Source organism: Thrips palmi, unplaced genomic scaffold (genome assembly GCF_012932325.1).
Source record: "Thrips palmi isolate BJ-2018 unplaced genomic scaffold, TpBJ-2018v1 HiC_scaffold_8, whole genome shotgun sequence".
Taxonomy (NCBI): domain Eukaryota; kingdom Metazoa; phylum Arthropoda; class Insecta; order Thysanoptera; family Thripidae; genus Thrips; species Thrips palmi.
The window spans coordinates 7,763,749-7,789,769 of NW_023144635.1; the positions used below are offsets into that span (position 1 = coordinate 7,763,749).

Sequence of the window (26,021 nt, forward strand, 5' to 3'; positions counted from 1 at the left end):
GGCCGCTTCCGTCCCGGCGCCGACCAGTCCGGCCTCAACGACCCCTTCGTGCGCGTGGTGTGCGGGCCGCACAGCGCGCAGACCCAGGTGGTGGCGGGCAGCCTGGTGCCGTGCTGGTCGCGCTCGCTGCGCCTGGCCGTCGTCAAGGTGTGCGGCGACCCGGCGGACATCCTGCGCCGCCCGCCCGCCGTGGTGCTGGAGGCCTGGGACCGGGACGCCTGCGTGAGTCGCGCGCTCCGTCATCCACTGTCGACTGATTCCGAGGGCCGCCTTCGTCGCTGTCTGTCTCGCACTCGTGGGGCGTCCCCTACAGGTGCGAGAGAGACAGAGCGACGAAGGCGGCCCTCGGAATCAGTCGACTGGCTGGACAGGACCCCCCGGGCCGCCTTGGCCAACCATTACGGCCCTTCTTCGGCCCGACGCAGACGAACGAGTTCCTGGGCAGGGCCGTGCTGCGACCCCGCGTGCTGCTCGCCGCGCCGGAAGGGCCACCGGAAAGGGCGGCCGACTCGCTGCCGGAGCCGGCGGAGCCCACCGGAAGTGGCGAGGACGCTGACCCGGAAGCGACCGGAAGCGACGGGGCGGGGGAGGCAGGTAGCGGAAGCGAGACGGAGAGCGACGCGCTGCCGCCGTTGTTGCCAGGGCGCGGCCCTTGGCGAGGCCCGCGGTGGGCCGAGGGGCTGCGGCGGGGCCGCGAGTGGGGGCAGCAGTGGGGCCGCAAGCTGGGGGCCTCGTGGGAGCGCGGGGAGCGCATCAGACACCAGTGGGAGAGCAAGTGGGGAGAGCAGTGGGGAAGATGGCGGGACGGCGTCGACGACACGCCGGATGCAGGCCATCCAGGCCCAGTCCCCGGCCCCAGCCCAGACCCACGACCCGGCCAAGCCCAGCGCGCCGAGAACGCCGAGCACGGCGACGGCGTGCACTGGGTGGCGATGATGCGGGGCGCGCGGAGGACGGGGGATGTGCTCGCCGCCGTGGAGCTCGTCCAGGTGCATGCGGCGGTACAGTGGTAGAACGGACAGGCCGAGGCGCGGCTGCCGCTAAGACACCCTCTCTTCCCGCAGGTGCGCCCCGACTGCCCCACACCTGTGGAGCACGGCGACGAGGCTGCCGGCCGCCCCACGACCCCCATGGCACGCTACAGGTGTGATTACGGGCAGAGACAAACTTTGCCTCAGAATTGGACCAGTTCTATGGATGCCAATTGCCCTACGCTTTTTTATTTATACGAGGGCTGAACCGACCCCTCCTACCACCGCGTGCAATTTTGAATACCCGCTGCGGTATGAAGTCAAACTAACCGCACTTGTCTGACTCGGCCGGAGCCGGGCCGGGTTGCCTGTGAATTGGCACAATCTGGCGCCGCGGGCCGCGGCGTGGGGAGAGGAGGGGGAGGGGAGGGTCCATCACAGTGACCGCCGAAACCGCTAGGCAAACGGCAAACGGCGGACGTGGCTCGTCCAAAGTTTTGCACGCTCAGCAAGTTCGAGGTCGCGCTGGTCGGGAGGCTCTTCGCCGCCCGTGGCGCTGTGGCGGGTCCGGCGGGGCACTGGCCGCTGGCCACTGGACCGCAGACAGACGAAATTGCACTCCAGGCTGGAGGTGCTGTTCTGGGGACTGCGGGACTTGCGGCCGTCGTGTGCCCCCGGCTACCAGTACGTCGCGGTGCACGTGGCAGGGGCGCGCCTGGAATCCTGCCGCCTGGACCCCACGACCTCGCTCAACTTCAAGGAGCCCTTCGCCTCCATCGACCTGGTACTCCGCAGGCGACTATGCCCGTGTCCCCTCCTTCCATCCCCTGGGCTGCTGTGTCGAGCTGCGGGTGTGTGTCCAGGACCTGCCCGTCGACGCGGCCCTCATGCCGGCCGTGCACCTGGTGCTGCTGCGCCGCGCCGCGCTCTGCCTGTTCCGCCGCTACGCCGGCACGCACCTGCTGCACAGCGCCGCCACCCTGCAGCGTCCCGCGTCGTGCGCGTGGCGGTGGCTGCCCCTGAGCGCGATGGGGGCCTCGTCGGGGGCCTCGTCGGGGGCCGCGCGCCGAGTCGCCCCGCCGCAGCCGCCGCCTCAGGCACCGACTGCACCGTCCCCGGCGTGGAGCTCGTCCTCCGAATCGGTGGTCGTCGACGTGCCTGAGGAACCCGCGCACCACGTGGCCGAAGGTTGGACAGCAGCCGGTTCAAACACCTCAGCGTCCTTTGAAATGATAAAAAGCATCTTCTTCGTGACCCTGTCGCCGTCCAGGCCGCCGGGGCAACAGACTGCTCTCACGCCTGGGCGGCGCGGTGCCGCGGCGCGTCCTCGCGGTGGGCGGCGGGGCGGTGGAGGCCGTCAAGACGAAGCTCTCGCGGCGCTCCGACAAGGCCGGCAAGGCTGAGACGGTGCAGGACGACGCCCAGCAGCCCGAGGAGCCTGACCCGGACTGGTGGACTCGCTACTACGCCACCATCCAAGCGCGCGCTGTACGTCGATCGAGACCTTGACTCATAGAGGACGATGGTTTTCATTGAGGCCAAATTGGTTGTCGATTTGTGTTTTGCAGGAAGGCGCAACGGACGGGCTGGCCAAGCGAGTGCACGCAGACTTCCAGCTGCAGGTGTGCCGTCGCCACATTCGGGTATCACTTGTTTGGCGTCCAAAGGTTGATCGTAAAGGGCAGTTGTCCACTCCCAGCTATACCCCGGCGAGCTGGAGTCCCAGCCCGAGTTCGAGTCCTTTCAGGACTTCCTCCGCGTGCTGCCTCTGAGCCGCGGCAAAGTGGACGACTTCGACGGCGACCTCGAGGGCGCCGACGACGATGACGATGACGTTTCGCCGCCGCGTTGGGAAGACGGGGGGAAAGTCATGGGTCGGCTGAAGGTGATTGCTCGTCAGTTGACACAACCTCCTATTTTCGCTCGTTGCAGTTGACCTTTGTAACTGACCCACCCGAAACACGATCCACCCCAGGCCACTTGTATCACGTGCACTGCACTAGGTGGCCATGGAGCTCTCACGCTTGGCCGACAGCGGGCCGCAGTCCGAGGCGGCGGCGTCCTCAGCGGCCCCAGTCGCGGGGCTCTCGGCGGGGACGCGCGCGCGGCCGCTGCCTGTCCTGGTGCGAGTGTACGTGGTGCGCGCCCTGGCGCTGCCGCCCAGGGACGCCAACGGCTCCTGCGACCCCTACCTGGTCGTCAGGCTGGGCAGGCAGCGACGCCGAGACGCGGAGCACCGCGTCGTGCGGAGCCTCAACCCCATCTTCGGCAGGTGCATGGTCTGGGATAGGGGTCCGGCCCACTCACCCAGACGTTATTCACCCAAAACCCAACAGACCCAAAGTCAATACACCCACGGCCAATTCACCCTCTAAAATTCACCCGAGGTCCGTTAACCCTTTCTCGATCTCACCCACGTCAAAATAATTCGCCCAAGCCCACTGTGGGAGCGAGGAGTATTGCTTAAAGAGAGGGGTATTGTCAAAAGCCACAGAGCTGTCGGTGATCGGCCAGGGAAAACTATTCCGGCAGCTGGGAGAGCCAGGGAAAACTATTCCGGCAGCTGGGAGGGCCAGGGAAAACTATTCCGGCAGCTGGGAGGGCCAGGGAAAACTATTCCGGCAGCTGGGAGGGTCAGGGAAAACTATTCCGGCAGCTGGGAGGGCCAGGGAAAACTATTCCGGCAGCTGGGAGGGTCAGGGAAAAGTATTCCGGCAGCTGGGAGGGTCAGGGAAAACTATTCCGGCAGCTTGGAGGGCCAGGGAAAACTATTCCGGCAGCAGGGAGGGCCAGGGAAAACTATTCCGGCAGCTGGGAGGGCCAGGGAAAACTATTCCGGCAGCAGGGAGGGCCAGGGAAAACTATTCCGGCAGCTGGGAGGGCCAGGGAAAACTATTCCGGCAGCTGGGAGGGCCAGGGAAAACTATTCCGGCAGCTGGGAGGGCCAGGGAAAACTATTCCGGCAGCTGGGAGGGTCAGGGAAAAGTATTCCGGCAGCTGGGAGGGCCAGGGAAAACTATTCCGGCAGCTGGGAGGGCCAGGGAAAACTATTCCGGCAGCTGGGAGGGCCAGGGAAAACTATTCCGGCAGCTGGGAGGGCCAGGGAAAACTATTCCGGCAGCTGGGAGGGCCAGGGAAAACTATTCCGGCAGCTGGGAGGGCCAGGGAAAACTATTCCGGCAGCTGGGAGGGCCAGGGAAAACTATTCCGGCAGCTGGGAGGGCCAGGGAAAACTATTCCGGCAGCTGGGAGGGCCAGGGAAAACTATTCCGGCAGCTGGGAGGGCCAGGGAAAACTATTCCGCCAGCTGGGAGGGCCAGGGAAAACTATTCCGCCAGCTGGGAGGGCCAGGGAAAACTATTCCGGCAGCTGGGAGGGCCAGGGAAAACTATTCCGGTAGCTGGGAGGGTCTATGAGCTATATAGCTAAAAAAAAGTAACAAAAAATACTCTGGGTGAACAGCTTTCTGGGTCAATCGCACGTGGGTCAATTACACCTGGGTGAAATACTTGGGGGTGAATAGCGTATGGGTCAATCGCACCTGGGTGAGTCGGCCTAGAACCCTGGGATAGCTTCGTGGCTCCGCGCGGTGCCCCCGAGTGACCGCCGCGTGGCCGCCTCCACAGGGTGTTCGAGCTGGAGGCCGAGTTCCCCCGCGACCACGCCCTCACGGTGCGCCTCATGGACTGGGACGCGGCGGGCCGCGACGACGTCATCGGCGAGACGACCATCGACCTGGAGAACAGGGTGTTCTCGAGGCACATGGGCGGCTGCGGCCTGCAGAAGCGGTTCACGCTGTGAGTGCCGCGTTCGGGGCCAGCCAGCACGCTGCCATTGGCTGCGCGCTTCGCGTCACGCGTGCACGTGTTCTCTAGGAAAGGGAACAACCGTTGGCGGGACAGCCGCCTGCCCAGCGAGCTGCTAGCGGAAGTGGCGGCCCACCACGGCCTGCCCGCGCCGCGGTACCAGGACAGCACCGTCACCGTGGGGGACTGGACGGCCGCGGCGGACCTGCCGCCGGAAGGTACTCCACCAGCAGCACGGCCTCGTGGGCCTTGTGGGGCCCCACCTCACCTGCACATGGTCCGCAGCTGAGTCGCCGACGGAGCAAGTGGCTCTCGCCGCGCTGCACGCGTGGGCCGGGGCGCCCCGCCATGGCTGCGCGCTCGTCCCGCAGCACGTGGAGACCAGGTCGCTGTACCACCCGCAGCGCCCAGGCATCGAGCAGGTAGGCTGGCTCTTATTTCTGAGAACTTGGCGAGCCAGCCGCCATGCCTGTCTCTCGATCTCGCTGCCAGGGGCAGCTGGAGCTGTGGGTGGACGTGTTGGCGCGGGCCGCCGGCACGCTGCCCATGCCCCCCGCGGTGCCCTTCGCCCCGCCGCGGCCCTCGTCGTGGGAGCTGCGCGTCGTGGTGCTGGAGGCCGCCAGCGTCGTGGGTACGGAGCGCCTGCTGCTCAGCAAGGACAAGTCCTCTGACGTGTACGTCAAGGTAAGGCAATGTTGTTTCAAAATGTTGTCGAGCGTCTCTAACGTCGTTGACGTTTCCGCCGACTTTCCGGCTGCAGTGCTCCCAAACTGAGATGGCTTCTCCTTCCCCCTGTCCAGGGCTGGATGTCGGGGCTGGAGCGGGAGGCCCAGTCCACGGACGTGCACTACGCGTGCCTGAGCGGCGAGGCGCTGTGGACCTGGCGCATGGTGTTCCGCTTCGAGCACGTGTGGCCCGAGAACCGCGTCGTCGCGGAGGGGGCGCAGGGCCGCCACCCGCCCAGGCTGCACCTCGCCGTCATGGACTACGACACCTTCACCAAAGATGACGTGCTCGGTGGGTGATGGAAACAGCTATTTATTGCAAATGCAAAACAACGTTAATCTGGGACAGGTTTTAAAGTTTGAATCTCGGCGACTACATATTTCCCAAGTTGTATTTGAACCTCTGACCTGGCGCGCTGCTGACAGGCACGCTGTCCCTGGACCTGTCGCGGTTACCCCGCGGCGCGTCGTTCGCTGCCAACTGCAGGGCGCCGGGCAAAGAGGCGCGGCCGACCGTGAACCTGTTCCTGGCGCGCCACGCCACTGGGTGGTGGCCGGCCCTGCTCGCGCCGGACGTCACCAAGGCCCGCGCCAAGGGGCTCGGGGTGAGTCCACACGGGCACCGCGAGTCAAAGCCGTGCTATTTCCACCGCTTCTTCTTCTTCTTCTTCTTCTCGCCGGACTCGCAGGGCAAGCTGAAGTTGGAGTTGACCCTGCTGCCCGGCACCGAGGCGGCGCGCGACCCAGCGGGGGTCGGCCACGACGGGCCCCAGGCCCTACCCAAGCCGCAGTGAGTTGGGCGTGGAGGCCACTGGAAGCTGCAGCGCGGAGTCCCTGCTCAACAAGGGCGTGTTCCAGGCGGCCGGTGGAGGCCTTCTCGATGCTGCGGCACCCCGTCATGGGCCTGTACCACTTCGTGTGGCGCCGCCACCGCCGCATGCTGCTGTGGGGCCTGCTCCTCTTCCTGCTCGTCGTGTTCCTGCTCGTGGCCGTGTACTCGCTGCCCGGCTACATCGTCAAGAAGGCCATCGGGGCGTGAGAGGACGCCGTGTCTTATTGCAATTCTGTTTTATTGTTTCGACGTGACTGCCATCGGCCGGTCTATATTATTCGTATAACGGAATGCGGCCCTTTGTGAAGGGCTGATGAAAACGGCGCAGCGAGAGACGCAGCGCGACCTTGAGCTCGCCGTTTGCATGCACCCTCGAAAAACTTGTGTTATAGAATCCTTTGTACTTCGCTGTGCGAATCTGACTGCATTATCGGCGTGTTGCCGTTTTTATCCCCTGACTTTTGTGTGCGTGGTGAAAGGCTTTCCAATAAAGCAACAAAATAAGCGTCATTAGTATTATTTGCCCTCCTCTCTGGCGGTACATATCAGCCGGTGCTGCGCAGCGCGTCACCGGAGCAGCAGGTCAAAGGCAGGAATTCAGCGCTCCGTCTCTCTCGCACTCATGGGCCGCTTCATAGCAGTGCGAGAGAGACGGTGAGGCCGCGCGAATTGTGGAGTGGCAGTGAGGCGTGGTGACGGTGGCACTGTAGACCACCCGGACGCACCCCGCGACGACGGCGTTGACGGCGACGCCCTTCACGGCCCGTGCACCACTCCGTCGTGTGCCGAATCCGAAGCGAAGCGCCTTAAGGGCGTCAGGGCTTATTATTCAAAGGGTATGGCGCAACGTGGCGGGGGCGGGGTGGGGTGGGGTGGGGGCATAGCCAAAGCAGGCGTGCCTTAACGGAAGGGGTATTGCGTTCTCTCTCCTTGTGTCGTCTTCTTTGACACCCCGCCGTGCCCCCAGCGCCCCACCCCTTCCGCCAGAGTGCTGCGGTGCTGGCTCTCCGCCCCGCCGTGCCCCGCCGTGCCCCGCCCCTCGCCCTGGGCCAGGGCGGTGCGCGCTCAGTCGACGGCCGATCCTCCCTGCGGTGACAGCCCTTTCGCGAGTCGACACACGATTCCTGGTCACGCCCCGGCCCTCGACTTTCCGCCGCCACCGCCGCCAACGACACCGCCAACGACACCGCCAGCGGCCGAGCTTCGCGAAGAGGCGTGACGCGGCTCCACCTGGGTGCCACGGAGCTTGTGGTGGAGCAGGACCGCAGCGCGCCGCCGCCATGCCGCAGCGCAGCGCGCCGGGCTGAGGGCGAGGACCTCGCAGGCCTGCCTCCTATCAGGTGAGTCGCTGGCGGGTGGCGGTGCTCGCGTTGGAGGTGGCGGGGCGGCGGGGACCTGTATTTGGATGCGGGCAATCAGCGCCGCCTGTTTGCCGGCCCCGATGAGCGGGCCCAGCACGGCGGGCAGGGCGGGCAGGCCTCCAAGACGTGCCGCGCCGGCGCCTCTGCAAACAGGTGGAGGCGCGGCCCCGCCCGGCGCCCCGCCCCGCCTCGACCCGGCGCCTTATCCATCACCCACCATTGTTTGCTGACCGCCCCTCCACGGGCCTCGCCGGCCTCGCCGGCCTCCAAGACGACCCCAAAATTGGCAGTGATTTGCCTCGGCGAAGGTTCCAGGTCCCAACAAGCGGCCCCGCTGGGCCCCGCCCGGGCGGCGCTGCGACACAGGGACGCGACGGGTGTCGGTCGGGTCGGCCGGGACTGGGCTTTATTGCCCGCCGAGGGGCGGCTGTAAACTGCACAAGGCTCGGCCGAGGGCTGGGTGCTGCGACCCACGACCTTGCCGGCCTTAATGAGCCGAAGCGCACCTGTGATCCCCGTCCAGCCGCCCCGCCCAGACCCCGGCCACACTTAAACCAGCGCCGCCTGGTGAGCCCCTCGCTGCGGCAGGCAGGGTGCACGTGCACCGAGCCGGTGGTCTAGCCCGTAATGGTAATGATGGAGCGCCCGGCAAGTAGGCAATTTGTGTCGCGAGGACACCGGAGTGCTGCGGCACTGCCTACCCGGCAGCCGTCAGGCGCTTGACGCGGCTCGACGCGCTCTCCCTGGCGGTGCAGTGCCATGGCAGAGCGGTGCCTCTCTCGGCACCTCGTCATACAGCCTCCCCTCGCCCCTCTCGCCCCTCCCCACCCCGGCGGCTGTGATGCGGAAGCGAGTGGATGGCTTTGCAGACGCGTCGCGACGAGAAGGGGCGAGAAATCGAGTGGAAAGGGCTAGCGCCTGGCCGGCCGGGCCTAGCCAGCCGCAGCGATGCTACAGTGGTGTCGAGCCGGGGGCTGCCCTTTGCTCCCTTCGAACGGCGTGGCGTGGCGTGGAGAGGGGCACACAATTAAATGAAGACCCTTGCTCTGGCCGCAGGCCACGGCGCAGGCCACGGCGCAGGCCGCGCCGCACGCCGCGCCGCGCTCGCCCGGCCCGACTCCTCCCATTCCTTCGCCACGCCGACCGAAAATCGGCTCCGTTGGTCTCCGCTGTTGTGCGCGTTGTTTCGCGGGGGCCGCGCTGCCTCCTGGCTGCCCCATGGCTGAGGTCGCCGCTTGTCTCGCTCGCACTCGCGGGGCGCTCCGGAAGGGTGCGAGGGAGACAGAGCGACGAGGCAGCGCTGTTCGGAATCAATCTGAGCGGCCGAGCCACGGACGTGCCCCGCGGGCTGCTCGCGGGGATCGCAGCGCCGCGATGACGCAGAAGGACTCGAAGGGCAAGTTGCCGCGACAAAGTCAACTTCTGCCTCTGTCGCACTCATGGGGCATCTCGAGGGGTGTGAGAGAGACAGTGCGGCGAACCGACTGCAGCCCGCGGGCAGGGGGCGTGCGAGTGCGACGATACAAACACGAAACGCTGTTTCCGTTCCCAGAGGAGGCCTGGCCCGTCTCGGGGGAGGCCCGGCCTGTCACGCTGGCCCGCTGGCCCTGGCAATGACCTCCCTGCCCCTGTCCGTCCTGCCCGGCCTGCCCGACCCTACGCCACGCTGCAGCACGCCGGTCGCTGGCGCCTCCCTGGCCACCTCTCTCATTTCCACCCGTTCCGCTCACTTTCTCAACGTTGCGATCGTGAAAACGGAAAATGAACTTTAAGCCCGAAATAACTTTGGATGGAATCATCCCAGCTCTCCGAAGTGTTTTTAAGAAGATTTGTTTCACCTTCTAAAAATAGGCATACTACATGACATGGGCACACGACCCCAGGACTCAAGGCCACGTTCGGTTGAGGCTCAGCTCAGGTTGCAGCTTGTAAATTTGTATTTGGTAACATGAAAACGTTTTGTGCAACCGAGCCTGACCACATGTCCGAAGCGGGAAGGATTTTTGTTGTTGCTGCTGCGGGACGCTGTTGCCAGTACTCTATAAACCTGCCAACACCCACTTCAACCTGACGTTCCCATCCCATCCCGACCGTTGCCCGCATTCCCCCGTGTCCGCCCCGGGCTGGATTTCACTTCAGGACACTGTTTGGTGAAAACCGATCCGCGCTCGCTGCTCGCCTCGCTGGGCTGGCCGTGGCTGGCCGGGCGTAGGGGGCTCCACCCGAGGCTGCGCGGGCTGCGCACCGCCGCGGCGAAGTTCCTGGGCCAGGTAGGCCGGGCATGGGCATGGCCAGGTGGTAGTTGGTTTCGGTGATAATTTGTCGTAATCGCCGCACCAAATACTGGGCGCCGGCTATCGGAGCCGCAACTATCGGATGAGCAAACGCCGCTTCGGCCCTGGCGATTGCCCCGCGCGATAAGGGAGGTGGGGGTGGGGGTCAGAGCGTCGGACGCGCACTCATCCACTTCCGAGAATCCGGACCCCCCTTTGGTGAAAGCTGAAAGCTAAAAGCTCGCTGGCCTTGAAGTGCGACCGCCCCACGCCTTGCCCACGCCCCGTTTGGCCTGGCCCTCGGCATCGCTCGGCATGGCCCGGCATGGCCCGGCCCGGGCTGTTCCAGCCGCTGTTTCCAACCTAGCCGCTGCCCGATGCCGTCACTGGCCTTTGTACGTCTTCGGTAGTCTGCGTTCGCTCGTTGCGCTCTCTGCGTTCGTATTCGTCTCGCCCTAGGCGCGGCCTCACCACGCGCCCACGCCCCGCCCCGCCCCGCCCCACCCCGCCCCACCCCACCCCACCCCGCCCCGCGGCGCCACATCCCGCTCCCGGTTTATTTACCCTCGGACCATTTATGTTGTGCAGATCCCCGTGGCAGACGACGGCCGCCACCATGCTGCCCAAGGGCCTCCGCGACAACCCCGACGACTACCCGGAGTACTACATCCGGCCCGAGGCCCGGGCGAGGGCGCAGAAGAAGGCGCTGTCCCCGGCGACGACGCCCGCCGCCAACAAGGTACGTCAATGTGTGCCGGCCCACCGGCCGCACCGGGCCTCACCCCCGCCAACCCCCGCCCCCTGGACGAGTGTGCCTTCCACTAATTAGAGCGAGTGACGCGGCCGTCGCACGTCGGACGGGTTGCGCAAGATTGCCGCCGATTACGTTCGCCGCCCCGCCCCGCCCCGCTCCCCGAAGGACCCGAAGGTAAACGACTCGTTGAGCCGATGAGCGCCTCGTTATCGCGTGCGAGAGGGAAATTACCCCAGCCGCTATTATTTCGGATGGGCCGTGTCTTTTCCGCATCCTCTGTTCTTTTTAACCCCCGGTACCTCCGCATGGTTTAGAACAACGATGCATTTGGCTTTCTTTTCAAGAGTATGGGATAGCCTGAGTCTGACCAGGAGAGTTGGTCGCTTCAGCTTAACTATCCCGAATCTCGAATCCCGAACCCTCCATGACAACAGGGTTGGCCGGCCGGGTAGACGACGGATTCGGCGCCAACGTTCTGACAGATAACACCAGATAAACCCCGCTGGATGTCACTGCGTTCGGGGCGGCGGGGCGCCGGGGCACCGCGGGGGTGTGACGGCGGGGCGGCGGGGCGCGGGACGTCGGCGGGGCAGCCCCTGACGGGCGCAGTCAAGTCAGTCAGTCGGTCGGGTCGCCCGCAGACCAGTCGCAGGGAATGGTGGTCGCCTCCGTGAGTGCCTCCGTCTTCTTGTTGCTCTTCTTGTTCGACATGGCTGAGTGCCATCCATCCCCGGCCGCGCGCGCGCTTCGCGATGTAAAGATGTGTTGATTGCAGTCCTTTGTAACGCGAACCAGCGACAAATTGGCCACCGTGATTTGTAGCCGGGCTGGCTCCGCGCGCCGCGGGCGGGTTGGGCTTGCGCAACGTCCCACCCCGCCCCGCACCGCCCCGCTCCGGTTCCAGAGACCGGGGCAGGGGCACTTCAAAGGCGTGACACGGCACTCTGGGGGGCAATCATTTCATCTCAATTTTCCTCCGGCAGGAGATGTCGACGTGGAGCAACCTCTGGGCGTCGCCGGCAGGGCGCGCTGGCGGCCGCGGCCTGGAGGCGTGCCCCGACCCGCAGGGCCCGCCGGCGCTGAGCTACTACAAGGACGCGGCCAAGAAGGTGGGCAGAGGGGTGACAAAGCGCGGCGAAGGAACGCGAGCGGAAGCTTTGTAATTTCCCGCGTCAGCAGCACCTGGTTCGCATTCAAGTTGGCACCCCACTTCCGGACCACATTGCGGTCCAAGCCACCCACCTCCTGGCCGTCCTGCATGCTGCATGCTGCATGTTTTCCAGGTGCACCCCGCCTCGGCCGGCACGGCCCTCGAGCTGGAGCAGGCCTCGCTGCTCGTCGCCAAGGAGTCGTCCGCGCCCAAGGCCCCCGCCGTGGCCGCGTGGAACAAGAGGAAGGTAAACTCGCGCTTGATCGGCTGGCAGCCTCACGGGGCCCCGGGCCTCGGGGTTCGGGCTCGCCAGTCCGGTGGCGGCGCGGGGGGGTCTGTGCAGTCCGTCGTGCATCCATTCCCGTCCCAAGCGCCGCGCGTTTGGTGTTGCAGTCGCAGCTGCTGAGCGGCTTCTGGCGGCGCACCATGCCCGAGCCCCCCGACGGCAAGGGCGAGCTGCAGACCATGCTGCACCACCACAGCTCGCCCAGCCTCAACGGCGCCACCGTCGTCAACACGGCCACGGCCGCCTACACCGCCGTCACCATCCCGCCCGAGGCCCCCGCGGTGCCCGCCGTGCCGGGGGCGCCCGTCCACGGCGAGATCTGCCTGCTCACCGAGTCGCCCTTCCGCATCCTCAGGGTGAGTGAGTCTGTCTCTCTCGCTCACCTTCGGGACAGCCCGTGAGTGCGAGAGAGAGGGAGAGGGATCTCAGGGGACCGACCCCTGCTCGGCGCCGCTCAGTCTGCCAGCCATCACTGCCCGTGGGAACGGAAGCTCAGTGGCGAGCATCAGCTGTGAAAATAGACCGCAAAGATTCGGAGGGAAGGGGAGGGGGGGGGGCTGCTGCGTGCTCTCCATAACTTCGAGAGCAACATACGAAGCGAGCGGCGCGTGCCATCGTGGGCAGACGGGGAGGCAGCCGGTTCACTGCGCGGCCACTAGGTGGCGCTGCGCCGCGCTGCGCTCGGGTCGAGGGGTGCCGATACTCCATGCCCTGCGGGAGCTAGTATGCGACTCTCGCCCTCTCGGCCTATCCTCGTTTTTCAGTTCCATAGCTCGGCGATGATGAAATACACTTTGCAGTCATAAAATGACTTTGAAAATTTTCATTTAATCTGCATAATAAAACGCTTCGTCATACTTTGTAATGTCTCTTCTTGTGCTGTTCAAACCTCATGCACTTAATGCACATGAGCATGTGAGCCGAGGTGGCCAAGAGTGAAGAAGCATCGGCTCTTAACGGTGCCCTCTTTCGCTGAAATTTTCTATGTCGGATTGGTTTTATTTCTGTTCTTTGCTTTAAAATGCGTTTGGAAATTATTTAAAGGAGAAAAATCTCATTCAACGAACGTTAATGAAAGCAGATGATCAGTCGCGTTTCACAACTGCTGTGATAGCCGAGAGGTTAGAGACGTGGGATCGAGCTACCGCAGGCCGGCGTTCGAATACCAGCCTCACAAAAGTTTTTTCGACTTGCTATCCTAGGGGTGGTGGTTCGAGGCCATGAGAGCGGAGCCGTGTGCAACAGGCCCACATGCCGGAGGTTCGACTCCTAACAAATATTTCCATTTAATTTTACTGCCTCACCCAGTGCGGTTGAAACCCGTGAACGTGAGCCCACTCCGAGCACGGGACGTGGTGGTCCAGGGAGTAGAGGCGTCGGTTACCACTGCTAGCGTCGGCGGTTCGACTCCCCCAACTTCTTGCGAAATTTTGACCGGGTCGGTCGAGTCTTGTTGCGTCAAGAACCCACCTCACGCCGGTCCCCTCATCATGGGCCGTGGTGGCCGAGAGCGTAAAATCGTGTGATCCCGATGGCGGGGTCCGGGGATCGAATCCTATCAGTTCATTACATTTTTCGACCGCCTTGCTCCCCGTGCAACTCAAACCCGTCGTCCAACACGCTGCCAGACGTACAAGCGTGATAGCGTAGTGGTCAGAGTCACATTCACCTGGCCACTCCGCTGTGGGTGTCTAAAAAGCAATCCGCTTCGGCGGGTTGGCCTCGGCACTGGAGCGATGGCGTATTTGATCCATCAATCCAGACCACCCGGTGTGTGGTTGCGGGTGGTGCCTCCTTGACTTGTCGGGGAGGCGATGATAAGTCCTTTGAAGCTGGCCTAAAACGCTGTATGTTCGGTACGGGAGCGCCGGACAGTGGGGGTACCATGGGGTACACAACCAACCCTACGAAAACAAGAAGCTCCCACCAAACCTCTTCTCTGTCTGAGTCTCTCTCTGTCTCTCTGTCGTCTCACTCTACGTCCCGCCCCTCAAAGAGCTTCACACTGGGTGCTCCGACCCAGCTGTCTGAGCTTTGGGGTCCTACTGGGTCCCCCGGCGAACGCTTGGGTCGCTGACGGGATTAACCCCAGGTACCTGATAGCACCGGTTCCCATCCCGAACACCGAAGTAAAGCAGGAGGCCTCCCCATTAAGACTGGGGAGGGGGTGTAGAGCTCAAATTTTTTTCTTTTCCCTTTCAAATTTCTCAGTCAATACTCGTTCGGTTTCCTTATACGGGGTAGTATGCGGGCTCATTCCAGAGGCAGGTTCCAGCCACGTGCTGTTGGTTCACTTCCGCCGCGTTCCACCGCGCTGGCACGCTGGTTGATGAGGTCGCGATTCGGCGCGACGTTGGCAGGTCGGCCGTTCTGCCAGGACCGCAAGGACTTGATGAAATTAGGGACGTTTCCAATCAATCACGGTGCGGCGGCAGGACCTGGCCGTCCTGACCGTCCTGACCGACCTGGCCGCGGCGGCCTCAAGGACAGCAGCCTGTCCCGCCGCGTCCTGCGACCGGGTCACCAAGGCTAGCCAAGGCCAAAGCCGTCCTCGGACACGGCGGTGGCTGACGAGCACCCTGTCCACGTGGTCCGCGCCGACAGGCAAGCTGCCAAGCTGACGAGCCGACAGGCCATCCCTCCGACGGCCGCCGCGTGCGTTGCGCGCTGCCCGCCTCAATCCCCTAATGTGGGGCTGGCGGGCAGGGCGGCGGGTCGGCGGGGCGGCGGGGCGGCGCGGCCGGGACGGTGGCCTCTTGCATAACCCGGAGGCCGAGGACCTGGCCCAACCTGGCCCGCCACCGCATACCGCCACGGCTTCGGTTCACGCACCGCGCTGCTAAATGAGGCAGAGAGAGCCTGCGAAGGGCGGTCGAGGCGGAGGCCTGATTACTTCGAGTAATTGACGGCGCCGCCGACCTCGGCTGACCTTTGCGCCATTAGGCGTGTCGCGGGGAGTCCTGTAAGGCCGAGCGACACCGCTGGCACCGCTGGCGCTCCCCCGCCGCCGTGGCCGCCTTGGGGTGGGCCGGGCCAGGCCGAGCCCGTGGTCGAGCCCCTCGCTCCCTGGGGACGTCCAGGACGCGCGCGTGGCGGCTGCAGACACGCGACCCGAACCGAGCGCCCCTCCTAGCGCAACGTCCGGCGGCGGCGGCGGCGGCCCGGGCCGAGACGCCGAGACGCCGAGACGCGACGCCGGACACACTGTCCAGTCGAGGGCCGCGGTCTTCGCCGATCGGATGGACCGCCGCCGCCGTCGCCGCGGACGCGAGGCCCGGGGCTGGCATCCACTCTGAGTCGCCGCCGCCCGCCGCCGCCACCATGACGGAGGGCACGCAGGCCGGCGCCAGCGAGGACGCAGACAAGCGGGAGCAGGATGGTGGCTGCTTCATGACGGCCGCATCAGGTAGTTTGGGACTTGTGCGCGTGCCGCCAAGGTGCCGCGCCGCGCCAGCCTCGCCACCCCCAGCCCCGCGCCGCGCCGCCCACCCCATCGACAGCGTCGCGTCCATCCCCGCCACCTGCAGCGGCAGAGCCAGGCGGAGCGGAGCCGGCGTCTCCAGTTTCCCTCAGGCTCCCGGCGCGCGCGGCCGTCTGCGGCTCCGGCATGTGGTAGCGCTTGCGCGGTGCGGAGCGGCGCGGCGCGGTGGTGGCGGTAGCGGTGGCGGTGGCGGCCCGACCCATGCCCCACGTACTCCGTCCTAACCCTGGCCATCCTGGTCACCCTGGCCCTGACCCAGCCACCCCTCCGACGCCCGCGCGGCGCAAGCGCTGGCTGCAGCTGCTGCCGGCCGCGGCCAAGACGGGCGACGCCGCGGCCAACGCCACGCCCGTCCCCGGCGCCCTGTGCATCCGCCGCCGGGCCCTGGAGAACTCGATGCGCGCCGCCCGGCCCTGGCGGCGAGTGTTCCTGGGCCTCAACTCCCTGCGCACGCTGCCCATGGACGAGTTCCTCAAGGTACTGCACGTCACACGGGTGCCTCTCACGCACTCGTCACTCTGCGAGAAAGGCGACGCGACGCGACGCGAAACCTCTCCGCTGGGCGGGGCGCCGTCTCTTTCCCGCCGTCGCTGCGGAGAGTGTACAGTGTACAGCACTTGGAGGCAATTGGGGGGCGCGGCCCGCGCGGCCCGCGGCCAGATGAAGGCAGTTTCTAAATGAGGCGCGCGAGAACGCGAGAACGCGGAGCACTTCTGGGTGACACCAGAGCGGCTCAGCCCAAAACCGTCATTAATTCCGGGGGGAGAAAAATGATGAATAAAATTGTTAGGCATGAAGCGAAAGAGATTGGTCGACTGGGGAAAAGAGTGCCAGGACGTCATCATGACGTCATCGCGTGTTCGCATGCATGTTGCATGGTCGTCGTGTCAGGGCACACGGCCCTACCGCTCCACTCGGAACACCCACAGTGTCGCAGAACGTGCATCACAGTGCAGATGGTGAGAACGGTACTCGCATCATAGACGGGTCCTTGGTTCAATTACCGACTCCAGGCGGTCACGTCGCAGTGAACGTGTCAATGCCTTTGATCCGGTCACATTGGCGAAGTCTTACGCGTCAAAGCGTCCCCACAGTGATGCAACGTCCATTAATACGCCTCCCCCACGCGACGCTCGCTCGCACCGTTGAGGGGTTTCTGCTGGTTATGTGGCTAATAGGGTTCTTCGGAGAAAGGGCGGAACAGAAGTTGAAAATAAATCTGGAAGAACCAAAGCGAGACGTAACAGGGGTTTGGTGCGGGTGCGAAACGTGGCCGACGCGGAGCCGACACCGCTGTGTTAGGCGCGTTGTGCGGCGACTCAGCGGCCGCGCCGTCTTGCTCCCCTTGCAGGCGGCGGAGAGCGGCAACGTGGAGGACTTCGCGCGCCTGCTGCTGGCCGACCCGCGCCGCCTCACCGTCCGGGACTCGCGCGGCAGGGTCGCGGTGCACCAGGCGGCCGCCAGGAACAGGATCAACATCCTGCAGTTCATCGTGGCGCACGAGGGCGGTAAGCTAAGCGAGGAACCCGGCGGACCACGAACGAACGCCTCGCCGTCGGCACGACGCCTACACGGCACTTTGCTTGCAGACCTGAACGTGCAAGACAAGGTGGGCAACACGCCGCTGCACGTGGCCGTCGAGGCGAGCGCCCTAGAGGCCCTGGACTTCCTGCTGTCAAGGTGAGCACGCCATGTGGTGGGGCCCTGGGCCTGGGCCGAGGCCCGGGCCGAAGCCGAACGCGGCCAAGGCCGTGCTTGCGTAACCCTTCGCGAGGCTTTCCGGTCACCGACCTCGCCATCCTCGCCGGCCTCTCCCGCTTGGCCGCCCGGTGCGGACCTCTGCTTCGTCCACAGGGCAAACTCGACGAGGACTCGGAGCAGCCGACGACGGCGGGGACAGAAACGACGGCCCCACCGGCCCCACCCCGCCCCGCTTGCTTTCCGAACGGCCCGAGATGCACCGCCGCGACAGCCAGACAGCCACGCCGCCGCCTGCAGCCCGTCCGCTACCCCGACCGCTTCCCCGTCCGCTTCCCCACCGTCGAGGCCCTGGCTTTTGTGGACGTCAACGTTGTGTTTGTGTTCCCCAGAGCGAAGCCCGTCTCTACTACTACCACCCTCGACGCCAAGGGCAGAGCGAAAATCATCCGGGTGCCCTTTGGCTCCCGCAGAGACCCCTCACGGTACTGTACATATTGCGACCAAGCACCCCGAGTAGCGCGACCGGGGCGCAGCGGTCAATAAGGCCAAGACCCCACGCCGCGTGTTGGCCGCTGCGCCCGTGTGTGTGCGCGTGCCCGCTTGTCCGCAGGCATGGCTTAGCTGGGCTTATCACGGTACGGCAGAGGCTTGCGCACCTAGACCACCTAGACGTAGACCACCGCGTCGGACTGTGGCGGTGGCGGCGCCATTGACCGAGTCCTGGTTTTGCAGCAACGTGGACACCAGCATCTTGAACGAGAAGCACCAGGCGCCCATCCACCTCGCCACCGAGCTCAACAACGTCAAGGCCCTGGAGGTGATGGGCCGCCACAAGGACAAGGTGGACGCCATGCAGGGCGGCGAGCATGGACGCACCGCGCTGCACATCGCCGCCATCTACGACCACGACCAGTGCGCCAAAGTGCTGGTAGGGGCAATGCCGGGCAATGCGGCCTGGCCGGGCTTGGCGGCTTGCGTGGTTGTGCCTCGCCGATGGCAGTGACGGACGGAGCCGTGTCCGTTGCAGATCTCCAACTTCTCGGCGTGTCGGCGGAAGGCCTGCGCCAACGGCTTCTACCCGATCCACGAGGCGGCCAAGAACGCGTCCTCGCGCACCATGGAGGTCATCCTGCAGTGGGGTGAGACCAACTGCATGTACACCCGGGAGCAGATGATGTCCCTGTACGACGCGGAGGGCAACGTGCCGCTGCACTCGGCGGTCCACGGCGGCGACATCAAGGTAGGCGAGCGGCGTGGCGAGCGCCTAGCGCCTGGCGCAACCCCGCGCACACGCGTGCGTCGGCCGGCGCGCATTGCCTACCCCGCAGGCGCTTACCGCCACTTGTTGCACTTGTTGCAGGCGGTGGAGCTGTGCCTGCGCAGCGGCGCACGCATCAGCACACAGCAGCACGACCTGAGCACGCCCGTGCACCTGGCCTGCGCGCAGGGCGCGGGCGACATCGTCAGGCTCATGTTCAGCATGCAGCCCGGCGAGAAGGCCCAGTGCCTGGCGTCGTGCGACGCGCAGAAGATGACGCCGCTGCACTGCGCCGCCATGTTCGACCACCCGGACATCGTCGAGTTCCTGGCCGTCGAGGTGAGGGGGTGGGGTCACCCTGTGGGCCACCACTGTCAGGACCAGGCGCCGCGCGGTGACGGCGATGCCGTGGAGGGATTGCGGAATCAAATCCTCGGGTCGGCGGGGCGGGGCGGGGCGGGGCGGGGTGGGGCCGGCCGAGACGGCTCTCATTCAGCCCTTTCTCGGCGGCTCCGATTCCTCCTCCCTATTCCGGCGCCTTTTCAGAGGATTCCCCCGGGGCGCCCGGGCCGGGCAAGCTCAGCTCGGAGGCGAATATGAGCCGCGCTTGGCTGCGCTTGGCCCGTCCAGCCGACAGTGTTGTGCCACAGTGTACCCGCCGGGCAGAACGTTTACTAACGGCCCTTTTTGCCCGTCCGGTCATTTGGCCCTTTGGCGCTTTGGCGCTGGCAGGGCGCCGACGTGAACGCCAAGGACAAGGAGAGCAGGTCGCCGCTGCTGCTGGCCGCGTCCCGGGGCGGCTGGAGGACCGTCATCAGCCTCATCCGGCTGGGCGCCAACATCCGCGTCAAGGACAACAACACGCGCAACGTGCTGCACCTCGTGGTCATGAACGGCGGCCGGCTGGACGAGCTCGCCTCCACCGTCATCAACGTCAGTACCCTCCACCCTCGCCAGTGGCACATTCGTTTCTCCCTCAAATTAAAAAGACTGGTCGCTGGCTTGGCAGGCGCAGGCGCAGAAGGACCTCCACGAGCTGCTCAACGAGAAGGACTCGGCGGGCTGCTCCCCGCTGCACTACGCGTCCCGCGAGGGCCACATCCGCTCCCTGGAGAACCTCATCCGCCTGGGCGCGTGCATCAACCTCAAGAACCACAACAACGAGAGCCCCCTGCACTTCGCGGCCAGGTACACTGACCGTCTCAAGCTGACTACCAAACTTTTTTTTTTTTTAAGAAAAATATTGAAAATGTTTGGTTGTCTGTTGGTGGCAGGTTCGGCCGCTACAACACCGTCCGGCAGCTGCTGGACTCGGAGAAGGGCTCGTTCATCATCAACGAGAGCGACGGCGAGGGCCTGACCCCGCTGCACATCGCCAGCCAGCAGGGTGAGCCGCCAGAGGCCTAGAGGCGCCAGAGGCACGCGCCTCGTCACCCTCAATGCGCCCCCCGGACTGACAGAGGAATGAAAGTCCATTTCCATTCCGGCAGCGCCTCAGCGCCGCCACCCTTTTTTCTGAACCCCCTCCTTACTCCTTCGCCCCACCCCACTGTATTTCCTGACGCGCGCCGCCGCGCCCGCGACGCAGCAGAGGCTGCCTCCGAACGGCGCTTATTCGTCGCTCTGTCTCTCTCGCGCTCTCCCCTGGGACGCCCCGTGAGTGCGAGAGAGATGAACGAGCGTCGAGAGCGCCGCCTCGGCCCACGCCACCTGTCCAGCCTCGTTGGGGATGGCATGACCCGCACCGCCGATAAACCGATAAACACAAGTTTGGCGAGTGGCGGCGCGCGGCGGTCCGGTCCGGCCCGGTATTGTGGATGGGAAACTTTCAACCGCTCGCTGGACGGCGGATCGGAATGGCGGCGGGATAATCGATTTGTCTGCGATCAGTTCCTCCACTTTGTTTACATTTCGAGCCTTTCTTTCCCTAGGGCACACCCGCGTGGTGCAGCTGCTGCTCAACAGGGGCGCGCTGCTGCACCGCGACCACATGGGCCGCAACCCGCTGCACCTGGCCGCCATGTCGGGCTACACGCAGACCATGGAGCTGCTGCAGAGCGTGCACAGCCACCTGCTGGACCAGGTGGACAAGGACGGGGTGCGTGAGGCGGCGTCGCCGTGGCCGAGCGGCTAAGGAACTGGCATGTTGACTGGTGGAAAGCGGGTTCAAATACTGCGATTATTTTTTTTTTCAGAATACCGCGTTGCATTTGGCCACGATGGAAAACAAGCCCAACTCCATTTCGCTGCTGCTGTCCATGAACTGCAAGCTGCTGTACAACTACCGCGAGCTGAGCGCCATCGACTACGCTATCTACTACAAGTACCCCGAGGCCGCGCTCGCCATGGTGACTCACGACGAGAGGTGAGTGTTCGTCCGTCGTGCTCCTGGGCGAAGGCCTCGGCTTAGGCGATTGTCGCCGACGCGCTGTGACGCGGTGCTGCTTGGTGCTGCTGCAGGGCCCAGGAGGTGCTGGAGCTCAAGTCGGACAAGCACCCCTGCGTCACGCTCGCCCTGATCGCCGCCATGCCGCGCGTCTTCGAGTCCGTGCAGGACAAGTGCATCACCAAGGCCAACTGCAAGAAGGACTCCAAGTCTTTCTACGTGAGTATGGCCAGCAAAGTGGGGAAAGCCGAAAAAAAATTCAATTCTGTTACTTGTTCAACTTGACCATGATGATTTGTGCAGTTTTGGGCGTTTTGGGTCGCGGGTTACTGTTTATTGTCCGGGCAACCCATGTGACGTGTTAATCACTTCCAAACAGCCCTTCTCGCTTAGTCGTGTACGCTGATGTGTTTCTTCTTCCTGTCACGTTGCTGTTAAATGTTCTAACAAAACTGACAGATGTAAACAGTGTACATAGTGTGCTCGTAGTTAATGCAAACCAGTGTGACTACTATCTAAAACCCGCACCGGCAACACTGTACAGTCAACTGAAACAGTCAGTCGAAAGACACCGTTTCTGAACCGTTCTGCTTTGAGCTGACCGGCACGTCGTTTGTTGGACACAAACGTCGGTGCTGTGTGTCGTCGTGTCCGAGTCCCTCCCCCTGGGCCAGGCAAAGCAGAATGCGACCCTGTTGGCCCGCTTGCCCCGAACGGCCAGACGGCCTGGTGGCGTCTCGCTTCTCGGCTTGTCCTTCCCCTTCGCCCCGTTCACCCCGATGTCGTCCCTGCCGCACAGATCAAGTACAACTTCGACTGTCTGCGCTGCCCGCCCATGCCCCCTCCGGAGGGCGGCCACCCCGCCGACAACCTGCTCAACTCCCAGCAGCCCTCGCCGCTGCCCGCGCTCAATGTAAGTGGGCCATGGGCTCCTTTCGCGTGTGCCCGTCACTCGCTCGCAGTGCAGCGCGGTGAGTACCAGGAAGACGAGGACGACGACGAGGACGACGACGCCCCGCTCCCCAAGGCCTCCCCTCACCCGCCTCGCCCGCTTCGCACGCAACCTCCACCCCGGCTTGCCCTCTAGCGCACCACTCGCATGTCAAGGCTTTTTTGTGTCTCAACCACTCTTTTTCTACTCTCCATTTTTTTTTCCACTTTTTGGAATTGTTTTTTTTTTATACCTCAGATGATTTTCCGGGCAGGAAATAATCCCTTTTTGATAGTCCCTCTTAGCTTGAAAAAAAAAGAAATTTGTGTTTTGGGTGGCTCACGAGTGATGGCCGAGCCGAGGACGTGGTCTAGTTCTAGCTGCACGTCTTAGTGGGCGCATGCTGCTTCTCCTGTCCCCAGATCAAGTACAACTTCTTCCCGTACACAATGTCCCAAAGCAAGCTGGCCAAGTACCGCAAGGAGCTGGCCAACCCCAGCTGGTACCCGCCGCCCCTCAAGACCATCAACGTGAGTAGTAGTCGGCGCGTAGTGTGTGAGAGCCTCGTTGAGCGTACCGGCTCGGCCCGGACGGGCGGGCCGGGCGCTGACGCGGCGCCCTGCGGCTGTGCAGGCCATGGTGGTGCACGGCCGGGTGGAGCTGCTGGCCCACCCGCTGTCCCAGAAGTACCTGCAGATGAAGTGGCACTCGTACGGCAAGTACTTCCACCTGGCCAACCTGCTGCTCTACTCCATCTTCCTCGTCTTCGTCACCGGCTTCTCCACGGAGCTCATGCAGTTCATGCACGAGCACGACCGCCTCAACAACAACCTCACCCAGGAGGGCGACGCCACCACGCCCAGCGGTAGGGGCCACAGTCGCTGCCATTTCCTGTTTTGTTGTTTTTTTTGTTTTTTTTAAAGGGCGCAATTTTTAAAATCCTTACTTGCGTGCAGATGTCGCGCCGGACGAGGAGTCGCCTTGGACGCACGGTTCGCACAGGAGGTTCGGCCACCGCGAGAGCAGGCTGAGCGCGCAGGAGGTGAGTCACATTTACAGTGCGTCGCTCTGTCTCTCTCGCACGCCAACGCGACGCTCCACGAGCGCGAGCGAGAGAGCAGAGTGACAGAGCGTGGTTGACGGTGTTGGTGACGGTGTTGGTGACGGTGTTGGCAGCCGCGGCCCCGGCCCTGGCACCTGGAGGAGAAGGAGCAGCGCTTCGTGGGCACGCCGCTCATGTACGCCTGCTCCGTGGTGATCGTGACGTACGTGGCCATCCACACGGTGCGCGAGATGCTGCAGCTGTACCAGCAGCGCGGCGCCTACCTGCTGGACCCCAGCAACCTGGTGCCCTGGGTGCTGTACCTGGCCGCCGCCTACACCGTGCTGCCCATGTTCGCCGGCGTGCTGAGCGAGCAGCAGGTGTCGTGCGCCTCCATCATGGTGTTCCTGGCCTGGTTCAACCTGCTGCTGTTCCTGCAGAGGTACTGTTGACTTCTCTCACAGTGAAAAACACTTTTTCCAACTTTTTTCGATTTTCCACTAGGGGCTTGTGGCTCGGGAGTGCCCTGGCACGGCCGCAGCGGGGTGTGGATAGGAAAACTAATTAAATTGCTTGGCAGGTTCGACCGCGTGGGGATCTACGTGGTCATGTTCCTGGAAATCCTGCAGACCCTCATCAAGGTGCTGCTTATATTCTCCATCCTCATCATCGCGTTCGGGCTGGCGTTCTACATCCTGCTCTCTCGCGTGAGTCTCCCTTCAGTGCGGCAGTGCCAACTTTCCGCGGGAAGTACGAAAACTGAATGGTCGTTTTGTGTTCGGTCCCCAGGGAAACCACCTGTCGTTCGGCACGGTGCCCATGTCGCTGCTGCGCATCTTCTCCATGATGCTGGGCGAGATCGACTTCCTGGGCTCCTACGTGCAGCCCTTCTTCCTGGTGCACGACGCCGAGCCCCGCTGGCTGCCCATGCCGCTCACCACGTTCCTGGTGCTGGCCGTGTTCATGGTCATCATGCCCATCCTGCTCATGAACCTGCTCATCGGTTTGGCCGTCGGCGACATCGAGAGCGTGCGCCGCAACGCGCAGCTCAAGCGCCTGGCCATGCAGGTACAAGCCTTGGCCGAGTGCACTAAGGGAGTGGATGTCTAACTCGTGACACGGGTTCAACTCTTCCCAACGCTCTGTTTTTTAAGCGGTCTTGCTACCGCTTCTAGCTCTGCATCCGATCCCACTCATCCCATCCCATCCACCCATCCATCCATTCAGCGCGCTCGGGCTCGGAGGGGACTGCATGGTCGTGTTGGTCGTCGTCTGTCGTCGTCCTGCGCCGCCGCGCCGCCTCGCCAGTCCCCACTCCTCACAGCCACCCCCACCCTTCTTGCCCCCTCTCTGCCCGGCCTCCCCGGCCGGTCCACGGCAAGACCGCTTTGCTAAGCTTGCCTTGGCGGAACTTTTTCTTCTCTAAAATGGCCTGTTGACAGGTGGTGCTGCACACCGAGCTGGAGAGGAAGCTGCCGCGGTTCATGCTGGAGAAGGTGGACAAGATGGAGCTGATCGAGTACCCCAACAACGAGTGCAGCCGCATCGGCTTCGTGGACACGCTGCTGCGCAAGTGGTTCTGCAGCCCCTTCAACGACGACGGTCAGCATCAAGACAAAAACAAGCGGCCGGAAACAAACATCAATTATGAATTTGCTGCTTCGTCTTTTTCTAGATTTGGACTCGACCATCCCCGACCTTAGCGAGGACGTGCTGAGCGAGGAACTGATGAAGACCAAGCAAAAGCTCAAGGAGATAACCACGGCGCTCGAGACGCAGCACATGCTGCTGAGGCTCGTCGTGCAGGTACGTGCTGCGGCCTGTGCGGCCGCGGTCGCCTTCCTCACGCTCGCACTTTTGCCTCACTTGTTTGTTTTTTTTGGCGCCAGAAAATGGAGATCAAGACCGAAGCAGACGACGTGGACGAAGGCGTGTCCTCCAAGGAGCTGAAGCCCGCCTCGGGCAGCTCCAAGTGGACTTCCCCGCGAGTGCGGAAGAAGCTACGCGCCGTGGGCAGGAGCTACAGCAAGTCCGCCTCGATGTAGTGCGTCGCCATGGCGTCGCCGACGACAACTGACTTGGGAGAGAAAAGTTTTCGTTCATGACAGCTGCCAGGGCGTAGGCGGTACGTGGCTGTCCCTTTTACATGGTTATCTACAGTTTACGAGTGCGGCGTGCATGTGCTGCGTGCCGACTGCAGTGCGCGTACACTGCAGAGTGGGCAGTATTAACGAGTGATCCTTGACACTTTGTCAATTTCTTAGTGTCTAGAAGAAGAAACACAAGGAATTTAAACTTGTGCCGAGCGTGTGTGATAAGCGTATGTGTTGTCGATGGCAGAGAGTGTGGTGGCGGGCGAGTCGGAGTGATAGTGGCGTATCAATGAAGAAAATGTGTGTTATTTATCAATTTTTCTATTTATTGGATGAGTCAATCTTAATCATATACGTAAACCTTAACGTAATCGAGTCTAGATCAGCGAAGGAGATAACATTGCTGTAAAGCGATCAACTTCATGTTTGTGCAGAGTCCCGCCCTTTCTTGGCAACGATGAAACATGTTACAGGGCATTTCATTACTCTGGTATTCTCTTTTTCATTTGTGAGGTGGTTGAATTATCGTCAAGACAATTAACCTGTCGACGATTTATGAGAAACTAAAGAGAAATACGTGGTTAATGTCGGTTTAGGTCATTGACTGCTATGGATGTGATGTAAGGGAAGGGGAACTAGTGTACTTTTGTCACGTGTTTGAATTGGTGATACACCCACTTACAAAAATAAAATAATGCGTGAAGCAAAATGGAGAATTCCTAGTCCTTATTCCGTCCACCTTTTCCTCCTATTTCGGATCTCCTCAATCAATCTGTTAAAATGACGCAACTCTCCATTGAGGAACACCAATCTGTTAAAATGACGCAACTCTCCATTGAGGAACACCTTGCGGCTCAATCTCCCGGCGCGTGTCAAACTGTACCAGCCATCCGTAGTCCATCGAAAACCAATCAACTGCGGCAAAGCATGTCATTGATTGGGCCAGTTAATCGCTGGGATCTCCGTGAAAG

General features: G+C 63.3%; 2 protein-coding genes across 2 annotated transcripts; both read left to right on the plus strand.

Annotated features, from left to right (window-relative positions):
- The first annotated feature begins 5,242 nt into the window (after positions 1-5,242).
- Positions 5,243-6,801, plus strand: LOC117653195 (otoferlin-like). Its single transcript, XM_034398695.1, has 4 exons — positions 5,243-5,461; positions 5,578-5,794; positions 5,929-6,292; positions 6,361-6,801. Exons 1-4 carry the CDS (start codon positions 5,243-5,245, stop codon positions 6,539-6,541), a joined length of 981 nt encoding a protein of 326 aa, XP_034254586.1. The 3' UTR covers positions 6,542-6,801.
- A 5,261-nt stretch (positions 6,802-12,062) lies between these two features.
- LOC117653616 (transient receptor potential cation channel subfamily A member 1) lies at positions 12,063-25,763 on the plus strand. Its single transcript, XM_034399412.1, has 23 exons — positions 12,063-12,119; positions 12,266-12,514; positions 16,991-17,147; positions 17,229-17,319; positions 18,073-18,268; positions 18,368-18,580; positions 18,701-18,937; positions 19,331-19,531; positions 19,608-19,786; positions 19,873-19,985; positions 20,530-20,696; positions 20,794-20,963; positions 21,059-21,203; positions 21,784-21,897; positions 22,338-22,445; positions 22,549-22,780; positions 22,872-22,957; positions 23,092-23,399; positions 23,538-23,664; positions 23,747-24,025; positions 24,400-24,559; positions 24,633-24,763; positions 24,847-25,763. Exons 2-23 carry the CDS (start codon positions 12,299-12,301, stop codon positions 25,000-25,002), a joined length of 3,786 nt encoding a protein of 1,261 aa, XP_034255303.1. The 5' UTR covers positions 12,063-12,119; positions 12,266-12,298; the 3' UTR covers positions 25,003-25,763.
- Positions 25,764-26,021: the final 258 nt, after the last annotated feature.

Bases quoted from the DNA above. Each gene is read 5' to 3' on its own strand.
- LOC117653195 (XM_034398695.1), top strand. From the start codon at position 5,243: ATGCCTGTCTCTCGATCTCGCTGCCAGGGGCAGCTGGAGCTGTGGGTG. The intron at 5,462-5,577 runs GTAAGGCAATGT...CCCCCTGTCCAG, and splicing joins CCTCTGACGTGTACGTCAAG to GGCTGGATGTCGGGGCTGGA. The intron at 6,293-6,360 runs GTGAGTTGGGCG...GGCGTGTTCCAG, and splicing joins CAGGCCCTACCCAAGCCGCA to GCGGCCGGTGGAGGCCTTCT.
- LOC117653616 (XM_034399412.1), top strand. From the start codon at position 12,299: ATGCCCGAGCCCCCCGACGGCAAGGGCGAGCTGCAGACCATGCTGCAC. The intron at 19,986-20,529 runs GTGAGCCGCCAG...TTCTTTCCCTAG, and splicing joins GCACATCGCCAGCCAGCAGG to GGCACACCCGCGTGGTGCAG. The intron at 23,400-23,537 runs GTACTGTTGACT...ATTGCTTGGCAG, and splicing joins CTGCTGCTGTTCCTGCAGAG to GTTCGACCGCGTGGGGATCT.